The following is an 18,091-nucleotide window of genomic DNA, read 5'->3' as shown; positions in this document are numbered from 1 at the left end:
TCTGGCCATGAACCCCCACGCAAGATCAGTTCTTTGCAAGTGTGGAGGGAGCCTCATATCTACAGGGTGAAATTCATACCAAAAAAAAGGCTAAATGAGGCTTGCTGGTATGACAAGGAAAAGCAATGGTATTGAGAGCAATTATGCCCCTAAACAGCCTTCACTCAAAGTGGCATTAGAAGTGAAAAAGAGTGATGCTGCATCTGGCTGGTTGAGACCTGCTGGTTATTTTATATCTGTGGATTTGAGGGGGAAAATAAGTTCTTTTTTATTTAGGCCCTTATAGTTTCTCCCTTCAATCTGATATTCAGGTACCTCAGGTTCCTTTTGGATGAACCATGAAAGATAAGCTTCAAGTTTTAATGTGTTATAGATACCAAGAGGCAGTCAGTGGAATTGGTTCATCTTCCGTGGGGTGTGACTGCCAACTTAATGTAAGAAATGTAAATAAGTTTGATACTTTAAGCTACCTTTTTTTCTTGTCAGGATCTAAATAAACAATTCATTTTAAGGGTCATATTCAGGTGTTAAAAAATTGATGGGTTTTAGTTTTGATTTGTAATTGACAGAGGTTTTGCTTTCAAAATTTCAAGGAGAAAAATGCATGGCAACTCTCCCTTGGTTGGCTCTCTTTCAGATACCTCCCCAAGGAAATTTTTCAGCCCATTGTAACTGGTGAGAGTTTTCCTTACTGATCAGAATATAATTATGTGCTAAGATCTGCTGGTGTTGAGGGTATTCTGCTACACTGGCAACAGAGTTTGGCAAAGTTTGACTACAGTAAAGCAGTCGCTCCAGTCTTTTTCTTTTCTTAGGAAAAGTATTTGCTATCTTTATTTTCTCTTCCACCACCGCACCCCCCACCCCCCGCCCCAGTCATTCTGCCTGTCTCTATCTTACTTTACTTCTTGTTACTTTTGCTTTTTACTTGTTACTTTTGTTGATTGTATTTCACAAGGAAAAAGAGGGGGGAAGCAAACTGAATTACAGCTGGACAGAGGAGTTCAGGAGGATAAGAGGCTCTTACAGCAGTATGGGGGGGATGGAGTAGTGGAGAATGTCCATTAATTAATGAGGTGAATGAAATTACGATGATTCTAAAATGGCTGATTTACTTAACTGCTTTTTAAATTGATCTTTAAACAGGGTAAGTTTATTAAAATATTTTAAAAAGGAAAAATAACTGAAACCCTGATAGAATAACAGTTCTAAATAATGTTACTGTAGTTACTCATTAAAAAGCAGTAGATAGTTGGCGATGTTGGAACGTGTTCAATAATACCACATTTTGCAATATTTGTTTTGGGTTTTTAATGGAAAATTCCCAGTTCCTGCAGTTGTTTTCAATACATAAAACTCACTCAGAAGCATTGTTTATAGATCTCATGGTTGTGTAGAAAAGCACTTGAAAATGTGAACAGGAGTACAAAATCAGGAAGACCAGTAAGAAGTATGTCAGGTGCAATATATATGCTGTGTATTTAAGTGTAAGCAAGGCAGTTTGTACTCTTTAATGCAACATTAGTGAGACCAGCAGTGAGATACTGTGTCTGATTTTGGTGTTCTTACCTTTTTAAGCCTTGAAAAATTATACAAAGTTTTCTAAAAGGCTTGGAGGGCTAGAAGAATACTTTACGCGAACAGATAGATCCACTGATCAATTGTTTTGGTTTTATTTGTTGGGTTTTTTTTCAAATTGTCAACATTTTTTCAGTGATTCTGTAAAACATAGCATAATGGATTTAATTTGGCAGTAGGTTTGCTAGTCTTAGATGACTTTCTGCAAGCCTTTTAGAAGTAGTCTACTGATTAACAGGACTCTGTAGAACACAAGTTGGACGTCATTGAATATCTCACTCTTCCTGCAGAGGGTGGCCTTGTCCAGCAGTTCTTTCATCCCTGTGCAATTGAAATTGCTGCACGTGCACAGCGGATCCTTGCTGCATCAGTGGGACAAAGTGGAGGGCGCATCACTTGCCCATGTACAACTGTGTATGACAGAGGGTCAACCATTTCTCTTGCATCCAAGAACACTGCAGTTCATTATGTGTAATTCACTAGTAATTCACTCAAGGATACTTAGGATTCACTAGAGGATTATGTGTAATTCATTAAAGGAGATTAATTTGGCCTGAGAACCCAGATGTAGAAGCTCAGCCCTGACATTTTAGACAAATTAAGGAATCACACCCAAATTTTAAAGGGAATGACTGGCCATGGCCACAAACTGCTGCAGAAAATGGTAAGTTGTGTGTTGCTTGACGCTTTTGAAGCCATCTGGAAAGTCATGCTATTGTCAGATGCGAATTTTTTGGTTCACAGGCCTAGAAGGACAGAATTTTTGAGGTTTTAGGTCTGTGGCAAACAGGAGATTAAACTAGATAAAGTGTGTCTTAGTATTAAACGTTGAAGAATCAGTAAAGTAGGAATTTTGAATAGAGGTAATTCTGGAGAGAGGTTCTGGTTCATTACATTCTCCAGTTCAATGAAGTACTTGAGTGCATGAAACTTGGCGTTGACTGATAGATGATCCAGGAAACAGTGACATTAGGTGTACAGGTAAGAAGTGCCGAAAATGGATTCAACTCTAAGAAAAGGCGAGCTGGCATATCTAGTGAAAAACATCTCAAGGCCAGATGTTTAAGAAAAGGTTTTCTGTTGGAAAACCATGCTACTCTGAGCTGGCATGGGGGGCTTTCAGGCTGTACAGGAGTTTGTGCTGTGAGTCATAAGTCAATGTGACACTTCTTACAAAGCTTGGAGGAAAGGATTGAGCACCCCTGCCTCCCCCAGTGCAGAGGCCAAACCTAAAACATAATGTCTGTTTCCAAATGCTCCTTGTCAAGCTCTGAATGTCTCAGTCTGAGATACAACTTCCAAATTTTAGTTGTTACAATTCCAGTCAGTTGCTAGCATTGGCTGCTGTGCCCTCCTTTTAGTAGAATAATCTGGGTACTCGTCTTTTAAAATTTAAAATGGCTTGTACGTATTCAGTAATCAATTGTCTAAAGGACAGCACATTCCTGTTGGACTGAAGCGCTTATATGGCTGTAGTCTGTCTGTCTTCTCGCAGTCATTTTCTTGGATGGGAGTCATCCCCTTGCACTGTCCTCCTGCTTCCTTCTCCCACATACACACTGCTGAAACAATGCAAGCTCAGTAATTGCTTGGTGAGGCCAAAGATAGGAGCTTCTTCTTATTTCTGTATTCTCCAGGCTGCAAGTGCCATTTTCATGGATTTATGCATCCTGGCCTGGTAGCACCATGTCTGTACAGCTGTGCTGTAGCTACAGCTCTACTTAGTAAGCCAGCTCTTGGTGCTGTTCTTTAGCCCCAAGGCCACTTGGCCACATCAGTACTACCAGACCCTCTTAGCCTTGAGCCTGAGTGGCTGCATCCAAACAGAGTGTGGTTTCTGCTCCATGCAAAAGCTTGAAAAAAGCCTGTGATTTGGTCAGGAGTGCACTGGTTGTGCTGGACCAAAACTGTGCCGAAGACAGCTACAGTGATTTAATAATGCTGCAGACTGGGTGTAGAGGCTACAGTGTCTCTTCCTGGACACTGTTTAATTTAGTAGTGTTGACATGGCTATACCCACAGGGTAGACCTTTTCCCATTGCTTAGTCTGTTGTGAGATGTTACACCTCTGAAGAGAGTCCTTTGGTATACCCCCAAAACCTACAGACTTGGTTTACTTTACTGATTTGTATACCTGAAAAAAGACTGAACACAACAATTGAAGAAGTTTTGCTGCTCTGTGGCTCCTTTTGGGGAGTTCCTCTTTGCCAGTGCAGAAATTGAGATGAGGAGCGATCTTCAAAATGTATGGAGAGAAATAGGCAGCCCTGTCCCCTGGAAGGTCTGTTGTTAATCATGACAGCCATCATCCCTCTTCTGGTTTTCATAGGGTCCTTGGAACTCTTGACTTTTCTGAAGCTGCTGTTTGCTCTCACTTGTAAGGATTGTGCATTAGCTCTGTCATGTCTCCTGGAGTTTGAGTGATCTCCTCACCCTGCTCTCCTGCAGGAATTGTAATAAACCCTTGACTTACAAGAAGATTCGCAAGAAGGATGGAAAATACCTTGATCTCTTTGCCAAGTTCTGTCTGCCCTCCATCTGCCATCCCTTCTCAGGATCTTGAGTTCTGAAGGAGGTGATCTTGTCATTTGTATGCCATTTGGATCTGGAGTGAGGAGACTTAGGAAGGAAAATAGATAAGGGGAGCATATGGTGATTTTTCAGTTCCATTTCTGGGCTTTGCAGCAAATACGTGTTCATTGTTCTGGCACCTTGGGAAGTTTAGGAGTTAAAAATGCTTTTGGTGAGCCACCATGACAATTGAGTTACAAGAGAAGCCTGGCTTTGGAGGGGAAAAGGCTGTACGCTTCTTTAAATGAAAGCTAAGTACTAATTGGATGTGCTGCACTTTCCTTGTTAGGGCAGGTGATCTGTGACAACATTCCAAGTTCAAAACTTACTAACTTCAGAAATGGGACTGAAGTCAAATCAACTTTGGTCCTACAGGCCACTAGAATTTCTGCTAGGGGTGGTTTTATCTTATGTTTTTCAAGGTAGCAACAAAAAGTTAGGGCAACTTTAACTCTACTTAAAATTCAGAAGAGTTGAGCTTCATAAACTTCATGTCATAACTGGCTAAAACTTCTCCAGGAAAACTCGGCCTCTGGCCCCGACCTAACAGTTTTGGAATCTGGGATTTCAGTCTGGTGGATACTTAGCAGTGGGCAAAATTTTGTCTGAAATAAAGTTGCAGCCTTAATTACTGAGCAACCACTGTCTCTCTGTAGCAGTGATGTATCAAAAGCAAAAGGGTAGTAACTGCAGGTTTATTGTGGAAGACGTAGGGAATGCTAGTACAGGAAAGAAGCGCTATTTGAGCATTTCAAAGAAAATAATCTCTTCTGCTGCGTAGTGAGACTAGCATTTATGGGAGGTTGCCTGCTGAGCTTGTTTGGAGGTGGACTGTTGGGCTGCCAGCTCTCTTATGTGTGTGACTTAAAGTTTTGGACCAGAATTGATCTTTCCTGCATGTAAGATACTTTCCATGTACCACAGGGAGCTATTGAACTGAAGTATTTGCTTTTACATTTTACCTTGTTTTCAGTCTGCTGGAAACCATGTCTCACTACACCGACGAGCCAAGATTTACCATAGAGCAGATAGACCTGCTTCAGCGCCTGAGACGTACAGGAATGACCAGACATGAAATCCTCCACGCGCTGGAAACGTTGGATCGTCTTGATCAAGAGCATAGTGACAAATTTGGAAGAAGGTCTAGCTACGGAGGTGGTTCCTACAGCAACAGTACCAACAATGTCCCGGCATCTTCCTCTACAGCCACAGCTTCAACACAGACCCAACATTCTGGGATGTCCCCATCACCAAGCAACAGTTACGACACCTCCCCACAGCCTTGCACTACTAATCAGAACGGGAGGGAGAGTAACGAGAGGTTGTCTGCATTCAACGGGAAGATGTCACCTACCCGCTACCCACTTGCAAACAGCTTGGCTCAAAGATCATACAGTTTTGAAGCTTCTGAAGAGGACTTGGACATTGATGACAAAGTGGAGGAACTGATGAGGTTAGTAGAAGTCTTTGTAAAAAGTTTGGAAAGTCAGAGTGAGAAGTCCCTCAGAAGAAATCTGCTTGTATATACAGGAGGACTGCTGTATAATGATAGGTATTATCAAGAATGCAGGAACTGCTTTAGACAGCTGTTCTCCTACTGGTTCCCCAAGGTGCTTTAGACAGCTGTTCTCCTACTGGTTCCCCAAGGGTCACTATCTCAGTACTTCTCACCTTCCTCTTAGTCTTGTGTAGACAGCCCCTGGCTGTGTGTGGGTATCCCACAGTCTATTTACTGTTGAAGTACTTTTTCCCATGCTGTACCAAAAATTCAAATTGATGTTAGCACACTGATTTTCCACCTGACCCTTATTCAGAAGACTTCTGACTTATGACTCCTCCAATACTTCATACCAGCTGTATTTCCTTCCGTATATAGGGGAAGTAGGGAATCTTCCTGGTTAGTGCTTTCCTCTGGGATCTGCCGAGCATGTATGTTATCTGTTTATAGTTTGTGGCAGGGGCTGGCTCCTTCTGGGTTTTGTACAGTCCACAGATTGACGTAGGAAAGCACAAATAATAAAGGAGCAGCACAAGTCTTCAGTGAGAGTCAGTGTTTGGGTTTTTTTCCACACTGACCTTCCTTGACTTTTAGTGGCTTGTTTTTCAGCATTATGGCAAAGACGAAAGGAGGGGATTATACTACTGAGGGTGACAGAGTCAGTGGGCTTGATGAAGTAAGAGAGGCCAAATGTCTCAGAACAATTTTGGTTATAATGTTGGAGTGTCTTTTTTTCCCCCAAATTGCAGCATTTTTGAAGTACCTATGTGAGAGCTAAGGTCCATAATCTGCAGGATGAAAACGTGTTTGAAGAAGTTTGGAAACTTAGGATAACGGTGTGGCTTTTGGGGGAGGGGATTACAGATGAGCAGTAAGAAAAGCCTATCAATGTTATTTAGTGTCGGCTGCAGGGTAATGGAATAATGCAGGAAGGTGGTGAGTATGGCAGTATGCAGGAGTTCCCATTGCTGAAGGTTAATCGTTCCTTTGAGTTTTGGGTTCCTATTCAATGTCTCAGGTAATACTTTTAGTGCTTATTTAAACTGAAAGTACTTTTATTTGCAAGCATATGGAAGATGAGTGTTTGGTACAGAAATAAAAATGAACCCACAACATAGCATTTATTTTTCATTTGCATTTGCAAGCATGAATCTGCCTTGAATGCTTCTGGGGCAGGAAGGGAGAAGGGGAAGGGAAACCACCAAATAATAAAGCCTAATAAAGTCTTGTTTGCCCTTCTGATGAAGGGAGGGAGGAAGAGGAGGGAAAAGTATGTGGTTACTGCAATTGAAATTTGCTGCATATCACAGTCCCTGTGCAACCTCCAAATTATTTTCTTCTTAGTAGTTCTAGTCATAGAATCATAGAATGGTTTGTGTTGGAAGGGACCTAAAAGATCATCTAGGTCCAACCCCCTAGCCATGGGTGGGGGCATGTCCCTTCTGAACTGTCTTTGCACACTTCGTAAAAATCATACAAAGCCTTTAAATAACTTGCACTTGCTCATTTGATGCAAGCTGTGTACTAAGGAAGTAGGGATGGGGGGATAGAGGTTGCAAAATCTTTTCTCCTTTGGGTCTTTCCCTTGCAAGGTTGGGGAAGGTTTGTGTATGTATATTCATTTGTGTAGCTAACCATGCAGACCCTGCTATCCTTTATTTTTTATTTTTGTGCCTCATTTTTATGACTGAGGTTTTTATGCTGGTACGAGAGATTTATTCATCCCTGTGTAATGAAACTTTGTACATTCCATATGGCAGTGCTGCGCCTAATATGAATTATATAGGACATGAGTCATCCATTCTCCTGCTAGGGTACTTTGATCAAACGTGACACTTGTTAAAAGAAGTGTCCACTGGTGAGGCACTCTAATGCCTGCCTTCCCCACTCCTTGTCCTCTAAATGAAGGAAATAAAGCCATTTTGCATCTTTAAAGTGCACTTTGGTCTGTCTGTCTTTTTGTGTGTTCTTTTGTTTTTTGTTTTGTTTTGGTAGGAGGGACAGCAGTGTGATAAAGGAGGAAATCAAAGCCTTCCTAGCCAATCGGAGAATTTCCCAAGCAGTTGTTGCACAGGTAACAGGTAAGAGCTCAGGGAGTCCTTTCTTCATTTTGGGAAACTGTCTTAACTGCCTATCTGTGCATGGTGCAGATGTTGGAATATTGCTTGGCTTTCTGCATTGCAGTGCAGATCTGTCAGCTTAGTCATGATAATGTATGCCTTTGATTTAAGACCCATTGTCCCGCACATCATGGAACTTCCCCAGTGAATCACTTTTTCTTTTTTCTTTTTTTTTTTTTTGTGGCTTGTGCTAGCAGATTTTATTTTACAGCATTATAAGAAGCCCAAAGTTCTTATCTTTAAATGAAACAGTTTTCCTTAATTCTTAAATTGTTTGTTGAGTATGACAAATAGATTCATATCTGTATCTCTGTGTATGAAGAGAGATATAATATGTATTTATAATATAAAATGTATATGAATAGTCAGCGACACAGCTATAGCTGGTATCACTACATTGAGGAGTCAGATTATGATAGTTTGAAGTTTTTCAGTCACTTGCCTTTGAGTCATGATTAGTGTAAATCAGATGTGAGGTTGAGGAGATGACCGTATTAGCTCAGATTTTACCTAGGAGAAGTAGTTCTCTCTTTGCCCTTTTCCCTGTGCCTTCTCTCTTTCACATTCAGGACAAGAGAACACACGGCAGTGATACCACTTCTTCCTTAGGTGTGTTTCCAGAGCTTTACACGAAGACTAACAAAGTCTTGGTGCTCCCTCCATGGGTTGGGATGCTATGAGTTCTTTACAGGCTCACACTGCTTGTCCGGAACAGCATAGCCGGTAGCATATTTAGAGTCATAGAATCATTCAAGTTGAAAAGACCTTTCAGATCATTGATCCCAACTGTTAACCCAGCACTGCCAAGCCCACCACTAACCCATGTCCCTAAGCACCACTTGTACATCTTTTAAATCCTCCCAGGGATGGTGACTCCACCACCTCCCTGGGCAGCCTGTGCCAGTGCTGGACACCCTTTCATTGAAGAAATTTTTCCCAATATCCAATCTAAGTTTCCCCTGGCACAACTTGAGGCCATTTCTTCTTGTCCCACACTTGTCACCTAAGAGAAGAGGTCAACCCCCCTGCTGCCTACAACCTCCTGTCAGGTAGTTGTAGACAGCAATAAGGTCCCCCCCCCCCCCCAGCCTCCTTTCCTCCAGGCTAAATCTCCCTGGTTCCCTCAGCTGCTTCTCATCAGACTTGTGCTTCAGACCCTTCACCAGCTTTGCTCTTCTTTGGACACTCTCCAGCACCTCAGTGTCTTAGGATGAAGACTGGATGATAAAATGCGAATAGCTCAATCCCGTGTTATACCTATAACATTTATTCATTTTTTTTAACCCAAGCTTGAGTAAAGATCTTGAAATAGATAGTTTTTAAGGTTCCTTGATGACTAGGAATATCAAACCAGCAGGAGGGAAGTTGTTCTTTTATGATATTTCCAGTATTTGAAATGTCATAAGAACCCATCTGTTTGGGAGATCTGGGTTTGCAGACACGCTAGCAGTTGAGGTAGGCAGGCAGAAATGGGTGCTCGAGCCCTGGAGCCAGGAATTCCTTCCATGTTTCCCAACTGTTCTCTGTGATCTTGGGCAAAATTACTTGTCCTTCCCTGGTTTCCATTTCATCTGTAAAATCATGAGATTAACATTTTGTATAACTCTAAGGAATGCTATTAGCCTTATCAGATATTAGCACTAGTATTAAAAAATTTAAATGCTACGTCTGGTTGCTTAAATTGTACCTGAGATCTGAATTTTTGGTAGTTGGCGGGTCACTTCCCTAGTTTTGTGTAGTCCTTGCTTGAATATAGTCTTGGAATAATCCATTCCTGAATTAACCTCTGTATAGCACCCTTCACATCTACCAATAAGTCAAACTAGCTTCCCCTTCACTAGAAGTAATGCAAAGAGGAAAAAGTTGCAGAAAAGAGTCTTTCCAAAACAGGCCAGCACTTTTTAATCAGTGAGACTACTATATACAGGGATGTTGAATCAGAATCACCACACCAAATCAAAGACGGAGTCTGTACCAGTAAAAGGAGGTGATACAATTACCTAGGTGTCTTGGTGCATGTCTTTGATACCCCTGCAAGCAGACTGCACGAAAGCCAAGACCAGTCTCATCACATCTGTTTCTTTTCCTCCTTCCATCCTCAGCCTACTTCATTGGATTTCAGGTGTCATTAAGTTGGCATTTAGCCTTTGGGAGCTTTCATTGTTTGCCAGGCTGTTCCTCCTGTGAGTAAATGACACCATCCGCTTCATACGCAGTTGACTAAGTTTCACACCCATCCCACTCAACCCTCCTGCGTAACATGGGGAGGAATCCAGAATGTACTCATATGGTGATCGGAGAAAATATTACTAGATGTCTCTTTTGAGCCTGTCCACGGGACAGAATGAAGACTGAACTAATGACACCGTGGTGTTATCCTGTTTTCAAACCAGATCAATGGGAAACCAGGTAAATCTAAAGGCTAAACACCTATGCCCTTTTGCAGCTGACCCAGTGGTGTTTCCATGGACCTTTAAAATACGAAAAGAAAGTGGTATTTTGCACATGATGCCATTTCTCAAGCAGAGGTAGCTGCAGAGGCTTGTGCTGCGCTGTGCTGCACCAGTCTCTTCCTCCCACTACCCTTTGCGGTTGAACTGTGTCATCCTCCATATGCTTGGTGGGAAGGTCTATGGGAGCTGATTAATTTTAAATATAACCCATAGCCTTGTGTAAGCTGATGCATAGCACTTATGTGCCCCTATTAAGTACATAGTTATGGCTTATCTAAAAGAAATAGTAAATCTCAAAGAGATGTTTGAAGGGACCAGATTAAAGAGTGTGTGCAGCGCTACTGGGGAGAAACGTCAGATTCCTTTCAAAAGCACAGTGTGGTGAAGAGTGACTGAAAATAGTCCAGGACAGAGATCCAGAGCAGAAAGCATGTGTCCCAGGTCTCTCACTTCCAGAGTTGTCTTAGGCTTGATGAGTGCTAGTTGACTGGTGTATTCTTCAGATGTATCCAACATCCCTTCACATTCATCAGTGAAACAAGCTCCCATGGAAGCCCTGGAAACCACTTTTGGTTCATTAAGAAAGCAGTTTGTATAGACAGAGGTAATGCTTTGCAGAATGTATGATCCCAAATGGTATCATGTCAGTATTTACAGACTTAGTCTTACTGGTAAAGGTGTTCTGTAAATAATTCAGTAAATACAAGGAAAAATAAAGAAGTCAATCCAAAGAGTGGGCAGTAGCAGGTGGCATAGAGGAGGACCACAAAAGTGAAATGACACCTTTTCAGAATAGTGTTCAGCCTCCAGTCATCCGTGTCTCAGGGTCCTCTATCAGCAGCCCACAGAGGCTGGTGTGCTTACAGCCTCCATCACTGTTTGTTGTAACACAAACACAGCAAGCTGTTCCTGGAGGCTGCAGTGCAGGTGCTGGGTGTGTTTGACTTGCCCATCCACCGATGACCACCCTCATCAGCTGGAAATCATTTTTTTAGCACTTGAAATAAATGTAGAATAGTGTGGCCCCAGCTTTTAGCGTTCATCTCTTCTGCCTTGCGGAAGAGAGGCAAGAAAGAAATGAAAAATTTATGGCTGGCACTGTCCACAAGACAATTGTTTGGCTTGGCTACCCATGCTGTCAACTTTCTCCTTTCAATCTCTTTGGTAGGCTAAAAAATTGTGTGGTTTTGTGTGTAATGGGAGGGGAGAATGGCATGGAGAGGAGAAAGGAGTAATAATGCATCTGAACAGTGATATTAGACCTTTGGCTAGGGACTTAAAACTTTCCTTCCTTTTCATAGTTTGTCTGGGTTTGAAGTTGGCTGAATTGGACATAACAAGTGATGAACCTTAGTTAAGCTAATGAATGTATTTGGATGTCTTCAAATTGCAGGTCTTCGATTAGCTCATCAGAGAGTGTAATGTTTCCCTGGTGCTTATGACTCTATTTGTCCCCATTCTGTGTCTTGGCATGTTCTGTCCTTGGTGCAGTAACCTCTACTGCAACTTCTGCCCTTTGAAACTTCCGTTTCACCTTATTTTGCTAATTCTTCAAGCCCTTAGGAATTTGTTCAGAAATACCTTTCTCCTTTTTCTCATCTTGATTCTAATACTGCAGTGTGCTTACAGAATACACTTTCCTACATCAGCCACAATCCTACAAAACACCCTGTGCAGCCTTTTATTTACAGACTCTGCAACAGTAAACGGCTTTTCCTTTTGTTTTTCCTGTGCTGCGGCACAAGGGGATGGGAAGTGATGGAAAGGGAGGATACATGAGAGAGGAACACGGAGCTGAAGGTTAAAATCAGCTGTTGCAGTAGAACAATTCTTTAGGCTCTATTAGCCTTTATAAAATTACTAGAAACTTTAAAAGTCATTTAGATAATGAATCTGACAGGGAAAATTAAACCTGGAAGACATTCTACAGGGCTGCCTTGTGTACTGGGAGAAGAGAGCAGATTGGAAAATAGTAACAGAGTATTAAATAGTGACTTGAAAATAAAGGAATGATTGATAAGAAGCACAAACCTAGCATAACACTTATTAGTGCTGGTCCTAAATACAGGAGCTGCTTTTTATAGAAACTTTTTTAATGGTGTCTGTAATAAGATAAACAAGAAGCACTTGGGTTGGGCTCTGTATAAATAATCTCCTACTGATAAGAAAAATGACAGTATAAACAGCAGCTAATAATAGTTCCTGCTGAATTTCCTATCTTGTTATTTGAAGCTTCTTTTAACATAGCTGCAGCTTACCCGGGGGTAGGTATTTAGCCCTACATGTGGCAGGTGAGATGCCAAATTTTTATCAACAATAATTTGAAGTCATGTGCTGCAATTTGCTGTAATTGCCACCAGAATTTTATCTGGTTACTGAGTAAGTTATGGTTGGAAGGCAAAGGATAAAGAGATAAATACAAACTTACGAGATGCTGTCTTTTAGCCTCCAAATGTAGATGGAGGGCGGGGGAAATGTTTTCAGAAACGAATGTCTTTCTGGTATGTACTACAGTAAAGGAGAGAGGGAGGAGTGTATATAGATGAGCCCTTTGCAGCCAGGCTAAATGCTTTGATGGATGATGTCTCTGCAAGGTTTGGAAATATTGCCTTTTCCATTTTTCACACATAGGGAGTGACAGAACAAAAAAACCTTACTTTCCTGAGGTCACAGTGGAAGCAGACTGTTGCAGAGCAGGGATTTGAATTCAGATTTCTCAATTCTCAGGCTAGTACCATAAAACCTAAACCACCATTAAAAAAAAAAGAACAGCAACAACCGTAAAATGCAGAGGCAATTGTTTTAAAAAAATTTACATAACACATAGAGCTTTCCAGCGTGCAGTTCTGCTGACCTTCCCAATTACTCTGCTTGTACGATTCAGCCCTGTCCTACTGTCTCTGTCTTAATTCATATGAGGTCTTCAGGACTTAGCTTTATATTATGCTAAACACACAGCTTCTAGCACAGTGGAGGGCAGCCTTGAAGCACTGCTGTAACATAAATAAAATCCCTTAAGGTTTGGAACCTACACACAGGGACTGTGAGCAAATATAAAGTGAAACTTAACTAGTTCCATTGTGAAGAGAATTCAGAAAATTACTGCATTACTGATTATCTGAAATGGCAAGAAATGGTTTTTGAAAAAAACTTTCCTCCCTTTTTTTTTAATACTCATGACAACACAGGGAAAGATTTGGTTTTCTATCATTTTGATCTTTGCAGGTTTTCTGTAAACAAGCTTTGCTAATCTCCTAAATTGATAGAAGCCCTTTGCAAGCATGTATTATATGAATCTAGACTTTGCTTACAAACTGAAGAATTAAAAATCAGTTACTTTCTTTTCCAAATCTGACATATTCCAGGTGCTTCTAAAAATCTCTCCTGAAAGAAACATTAAAGAAATGCAAAGTAGAGTCACCGAACAAATCTATCTGTGAAGGTGAAAACCAGTTACCAAAGACTTGATGGATAGCGGTTTTCAGGGTTGTGAGCGGATTTGTACTGCAGATACCAGTTGCCTTCTCTTGATGATGCATTTTGCTGTTTCTTTTATGTATTTTAAAGGGAAAATTGTTCCCCAAATAATTTATGTAGGAGACAGTGGGGCTGGCCAGAAGAGCGAGCACACGTGTACCGTCATCTCCATTTTGTTTATAATTGGGAAGCGTAACCTGCTATGGGAAGGAGGTGACGTGTGACACGAAGTCAACATTTGAATTGCTGTAATCCTTTGTGATTGCCACTTCTTCCTTCAGTATTTTCTGTGAGAATAGTAGTTGTGCTCATTACAGTGTGTTTGTGTCCTTGCTGATGCTGAGCCCAAAGGATGGCAGTCTTCCTTGAGGTCCATGGTTCGGTCTGAGTGAATTTCCTCACAAGACAGCTGGGTTTTCAGTACTCCAGAGAACTTAGTTCATTAATCTCCTTCTGGCCGCAGGATGATTTCTTTTTTCCTGCCAGTGCAATTTCCTGTAGTAGCATGGTTACAGACAGTGTGACAGGATGGTGCTGGTGGTAGCACTGGTCATTGTCCCTGTTAGTCAACTATGTAAAACCCACTTGAGATGCAAGAAACTCTGACATGACAATTTGGGGGTTGGGGTTTTTTTTAATTGAAAGGAGTGAAGGATGGGTTTGTCACTAAGACAATGTGCTGGGATCTAGGGGATCCTGGATCAGTTTTTCTGCTACAGGCTTTGCATGTGACCTTGGATCAATCAGTCAAGCTACTGGAATATACCGTTTGGGGGCTTCTAAACTTAGCTGAGGTACAGATGAAAGAATCTTTGTATCTTAAAAAAAGGAGTGATATAGGTAGCAAAAACCTTTAAGAAGCTCAGCTCTCATTGCAGATCTCTGAAACAAGGAAAGAGATTAATAAAACCAGAAAAGAATGATAGGAAATGGGACTTAAAAAGGCTTCTCGAGGTCATCCACTACATTCCTGTGCCCAAAACGAAGATCGGTTGCCTAAGCCATACCTGACACGTTAATCTGGGTTTGCAGCATTGCTGTAGAAGTCTGCTAGCCAAAGAGCTAAATGGGCAGTGGACTTTTTGCTGATGCAAAAAATGCTATGGACTGCAGGACTGTTCATGAGATACCATTGTCAAATATGATGGTGCTGAGAATTTATAGCATATTCGTTGAATCTGTACATCTCGGTGTCCTTTACAAAGCTCCATTTTGCAGAAGGAACTTAATAAGCTGTGAGGATTCAAAGTGAGTCAAATGTGGACACGGCAATACACAGCTTGAATCTTTTGGCTCCTGCTCCTTTGCTTTGTCTTGAGCACACTGTCTGAAGTGGCTAACATCTGTACCACTTTATGACAGTATCAACCAGCCTCTTGAGCAGAATTTGGATTTTCCACTATACAACTCTTGTTAAAGATACTTCATCTCTATTTATAATGTTTATCTAATAATGCTTTGCATTTATATCTTACGTTGTTATCCAAACACTCAACAAACACTAATTCACTGCAGTAAGTGTAAGTGGACCATACTAAACAAATAAATTAATGGTTCTGTTACCCATTGATTAATAGAAGCCATGCAGCCAAAAGCAGTGAGATGCAAACATTTGTGTCCCGTAGCACTGTGTTAAAGAAATGGCTTTTATAAATCATAATAATAGGTGAAGAACTGCAAATTTTAAAACTTTTCACTGGTGATCACACATCTAGATTGCTTGATTTCAACTAGACTTGAAGCCTTGTTTTGGGCCAGAGAGTTTTATCAACTTATATTGACTTCTTTTGGTATTAACATGTATGCATCCACAATTACCTGATGCAAACTTGGCAGAATCTAAGGTTTGTGTTTGGTTGAATAATTCCACTTCCCTAGTAGTATAAACTCAGTTATACATCCCAATGTGGGCCCTGGGGGACAGTCAGCTCTTGACTGCCCCAGCTGTTGCTGAGCTTCAGGTGTGGGGCAAAGGCAGTCCCTTCAGAGGGGTGTTGAGAAGAGAAACAGATGTATGGGAAACAAAACCAAACCAGGGTATGTTTTGTGGGCAGAGCACTGTTGAAACTTCTGTACTCGAAACAAAAGACACCTATCCCTTTTCCCCAGGGCAATTAAAACTTCATAGGCTCTGGAATTCTGTATAAGGAAGAACAGTTAAGAGCATAAACCCTGTAACTGTAAAAATCTGCTTGGAGTAAACCCACCTGGATATGATACCTAAGAGTCAAGTTGAATCGTTTTAAAGTTAACTAGCTTCAGTGTTCAATGCCAAAAAACCGAAAAACAAAACAGAAAAAAAGAGCATAGTAAACCTCCCATATTAGAAACGGTAAAACTCCAAGGGATTGTTTTTCATGAGCTAAATATGATTATGAGATCTTATAAAACCTTGATGCATCTCAAGAGAGGGGAGAGGTAGTTTGGTTTCTGTGTGAAAACCAGCCTTTGACCTGCCTCAGTGTTAGCACCAAGCCAGAGGGTGGCACAGGTGGTGTTCAGGAGTATATTGTTACTTGGAGCACCTCCTAAAACTTCAGATCTCAGGAGAGTTTAGATGTTGTTAATGCTTTCTGATAGCTGAAGAGCCTTGTGAAAAGCACAGGGAGCCCTCCTACCTGAAAGACTGCTTCAATTAGTCAGCAAACTATATGTTTTTTGATATTTCAAATGAACCTATGGTTCACGTCCTAGTGAACTTTTAGATCTCTTGCTTTATTTGGTTCCTCTCCTTCTAGTGACTTCTTTTCCCATTCCGCATCGATCCTTCATTCAGTGTCATGCTTTGGAAATAACTATTCCAGGGTTTTTTTCCTTTTTTTTACTGTTTTCTTAGAAGTCTTGCTGTAAAAGCTCTGGAACTTCATGTCCCTAATCTTGCCTGGATACTTGGAGCTCGAATGCTGCTTTGCTGTCAGGCAGCTGCCCTTTCTGCTTTGGTTTCTGGCTGCTGTTACAGCTGCTGATGGTTGGCTTGCTCCATTTCTGGGCTGATGTGATCTATATCACATAAACTGTTTCTATGTTTATCTCCTTTCTTATGCAAGCACTGAATGATAATGATCTCCTAACTATCATTATTTATATATAATAGTGGGTAAGGTACTAGTTCCCATTCCACAGATGAAGAAATTTAAGAGCTGGGGAATTTGTGGACAGTTCAAGTCAGTGGTACATTTGGCTTCCCAGTTTGTACCCTCTTTGCTTGTAGGTTGATTGTGCAAATTCCAGGATATACTTGAGTAAGGTTGCAAATAACACCAGGGAGAAGTTTTTAAACAGTGAGGTATGAGGTTGGGAAGCTTGAACTTTCTACTTTTTCTGTGATTGAAACATGACTTCCTAGGCTTTGTAAGACAACACCTTTTATATATATAAACCACTTTAAAATGTTTGAAAAAGAACAAGTTTTCTCTTCCTCTTTCTATTTCCTTTTTTTTTTTGTTGTTTCTGTTTTTGTTCTGTTTTTTTTACAGGTATCAGTCAGAGCCGGATCTCCCATTGGCTGTTGCAGCAGGGGTCGGACCTGAGTGAACAAAAGAAAAGGGCATTTTACAGATGGTACCAGCTTGAGAAGACAAATCCCGGTAAACAACTACAGCCTAAACATCTCCTGCTGTTTTACTTATGGAAACTAAGCCTTTTGTCACTGTTTTTTATTATCACTGATCATTCACTTCTTGGTCTCGTGTATAGTAGAGGTATTCCCTTGGACCAGAGTACTTTTTAGTAGGTTAGAAAGAAATCTGCACTGCTCTTTGCAGTAAATGATGCAGAGCTGACTCATCCAGAGCTGTCTGTCCAGCTCCTCGGTCATGGTTACTTGCCCTGTCCCTCACTGCTAGCTGACTGGGAATCAGAAGTAGGCAGTGGAGTGGTAGTCAGCTAACATGAAAGAGATGCCGAGGCTCTTCATTCAGAAAGAACAGATAGAAAACATTGATGATGGATGCATATCATTGCAGAAAAAAATACGCAGCTTGATGGAGAAGAACTTTGGGATAACTTCAGAGGCTTTTGGGTTGGATCTCAAGCTCATGGATGGGATGTTGATAGTAACAGTTATAAGTAGAGATGCATCCCTCAAATCCCACCTGCTTCTCCAACTCTCAAAACAGATCTTAAATATAAAAAGAGAAGTAAAGCTCCTTATTATCTTCAATAAATAACCAGCAATCTTCAAAATCACAGTTGAATTAATTTCCTTGCATTGTTCTTTTCCATAGATTTTGTTTGACCACAATTGTTATTTTTCCCTCTAGCAGTTCTATTGTAAAGATCAAAATATTTACATTTAATTTCCTTCAAACAACGGCGTGATTGAATTAACTGTGTAATTGTTTTAAGGAATTTAAGACTCAGGCTCTCTAATATGAACTTGGCTTCAGTATCCA

At 41.0% G+C, this 18,091-nt stretch overlaps 1 protein-coding gene across 15 annotated transcripts in view; it reads left to right on the top strand.

Moving 5' to 3' along the window:
- HMBOX1 (homeobox containing 1) overlaps positions 1–18,091 on the top strand; it is a 123,655-nt gene that overhangs the window by 54,391 nt on the left and 51,173 nt on the right. For 14 of the 15 annotated variants that reach the window (XM_040597125.1, XM_040597124.1, XM_040597123.1 and 11 more), the window contains 3 exons: positions 5,123–5,602; positions 7,643–7,728; positions 17,174–17,284. In XM_040597125.1, the coding sequence (XP_040453059.1) occupies positions 5,123–5,602; positions 7,643–7,728; positions 17,174–17,284 (677 nt within the window). Of the gene's footprint in view, positions 1–4,009; positions 4,154–5,122; positions 5,603–7,642; positions 7,729–17,173; positions 17,285–18,091 lie in introns of those variants that run through there. The other variant, XM_040597122.1, reaches the window with a different exon arrangement.

The sequence above is a fragment of the Falco naumanni genome, chromosome 6 (genome assembly GCF_017639655.2).
Source record: "Falco naumanni isolate bFalNau1 chromosome 6, bFalNau1.pat, whole genome shotgun sequence".
NCBI classification, from domain to species: domain Eukaryota; kingdom Metazoa; phylum Chordata; class Aves; order Falconiformes; family Falconidae; genus Falco; species Falco naumanni.
This window is presented reverse-complemented; position numbering and strand designations above follow the sequence as displayed.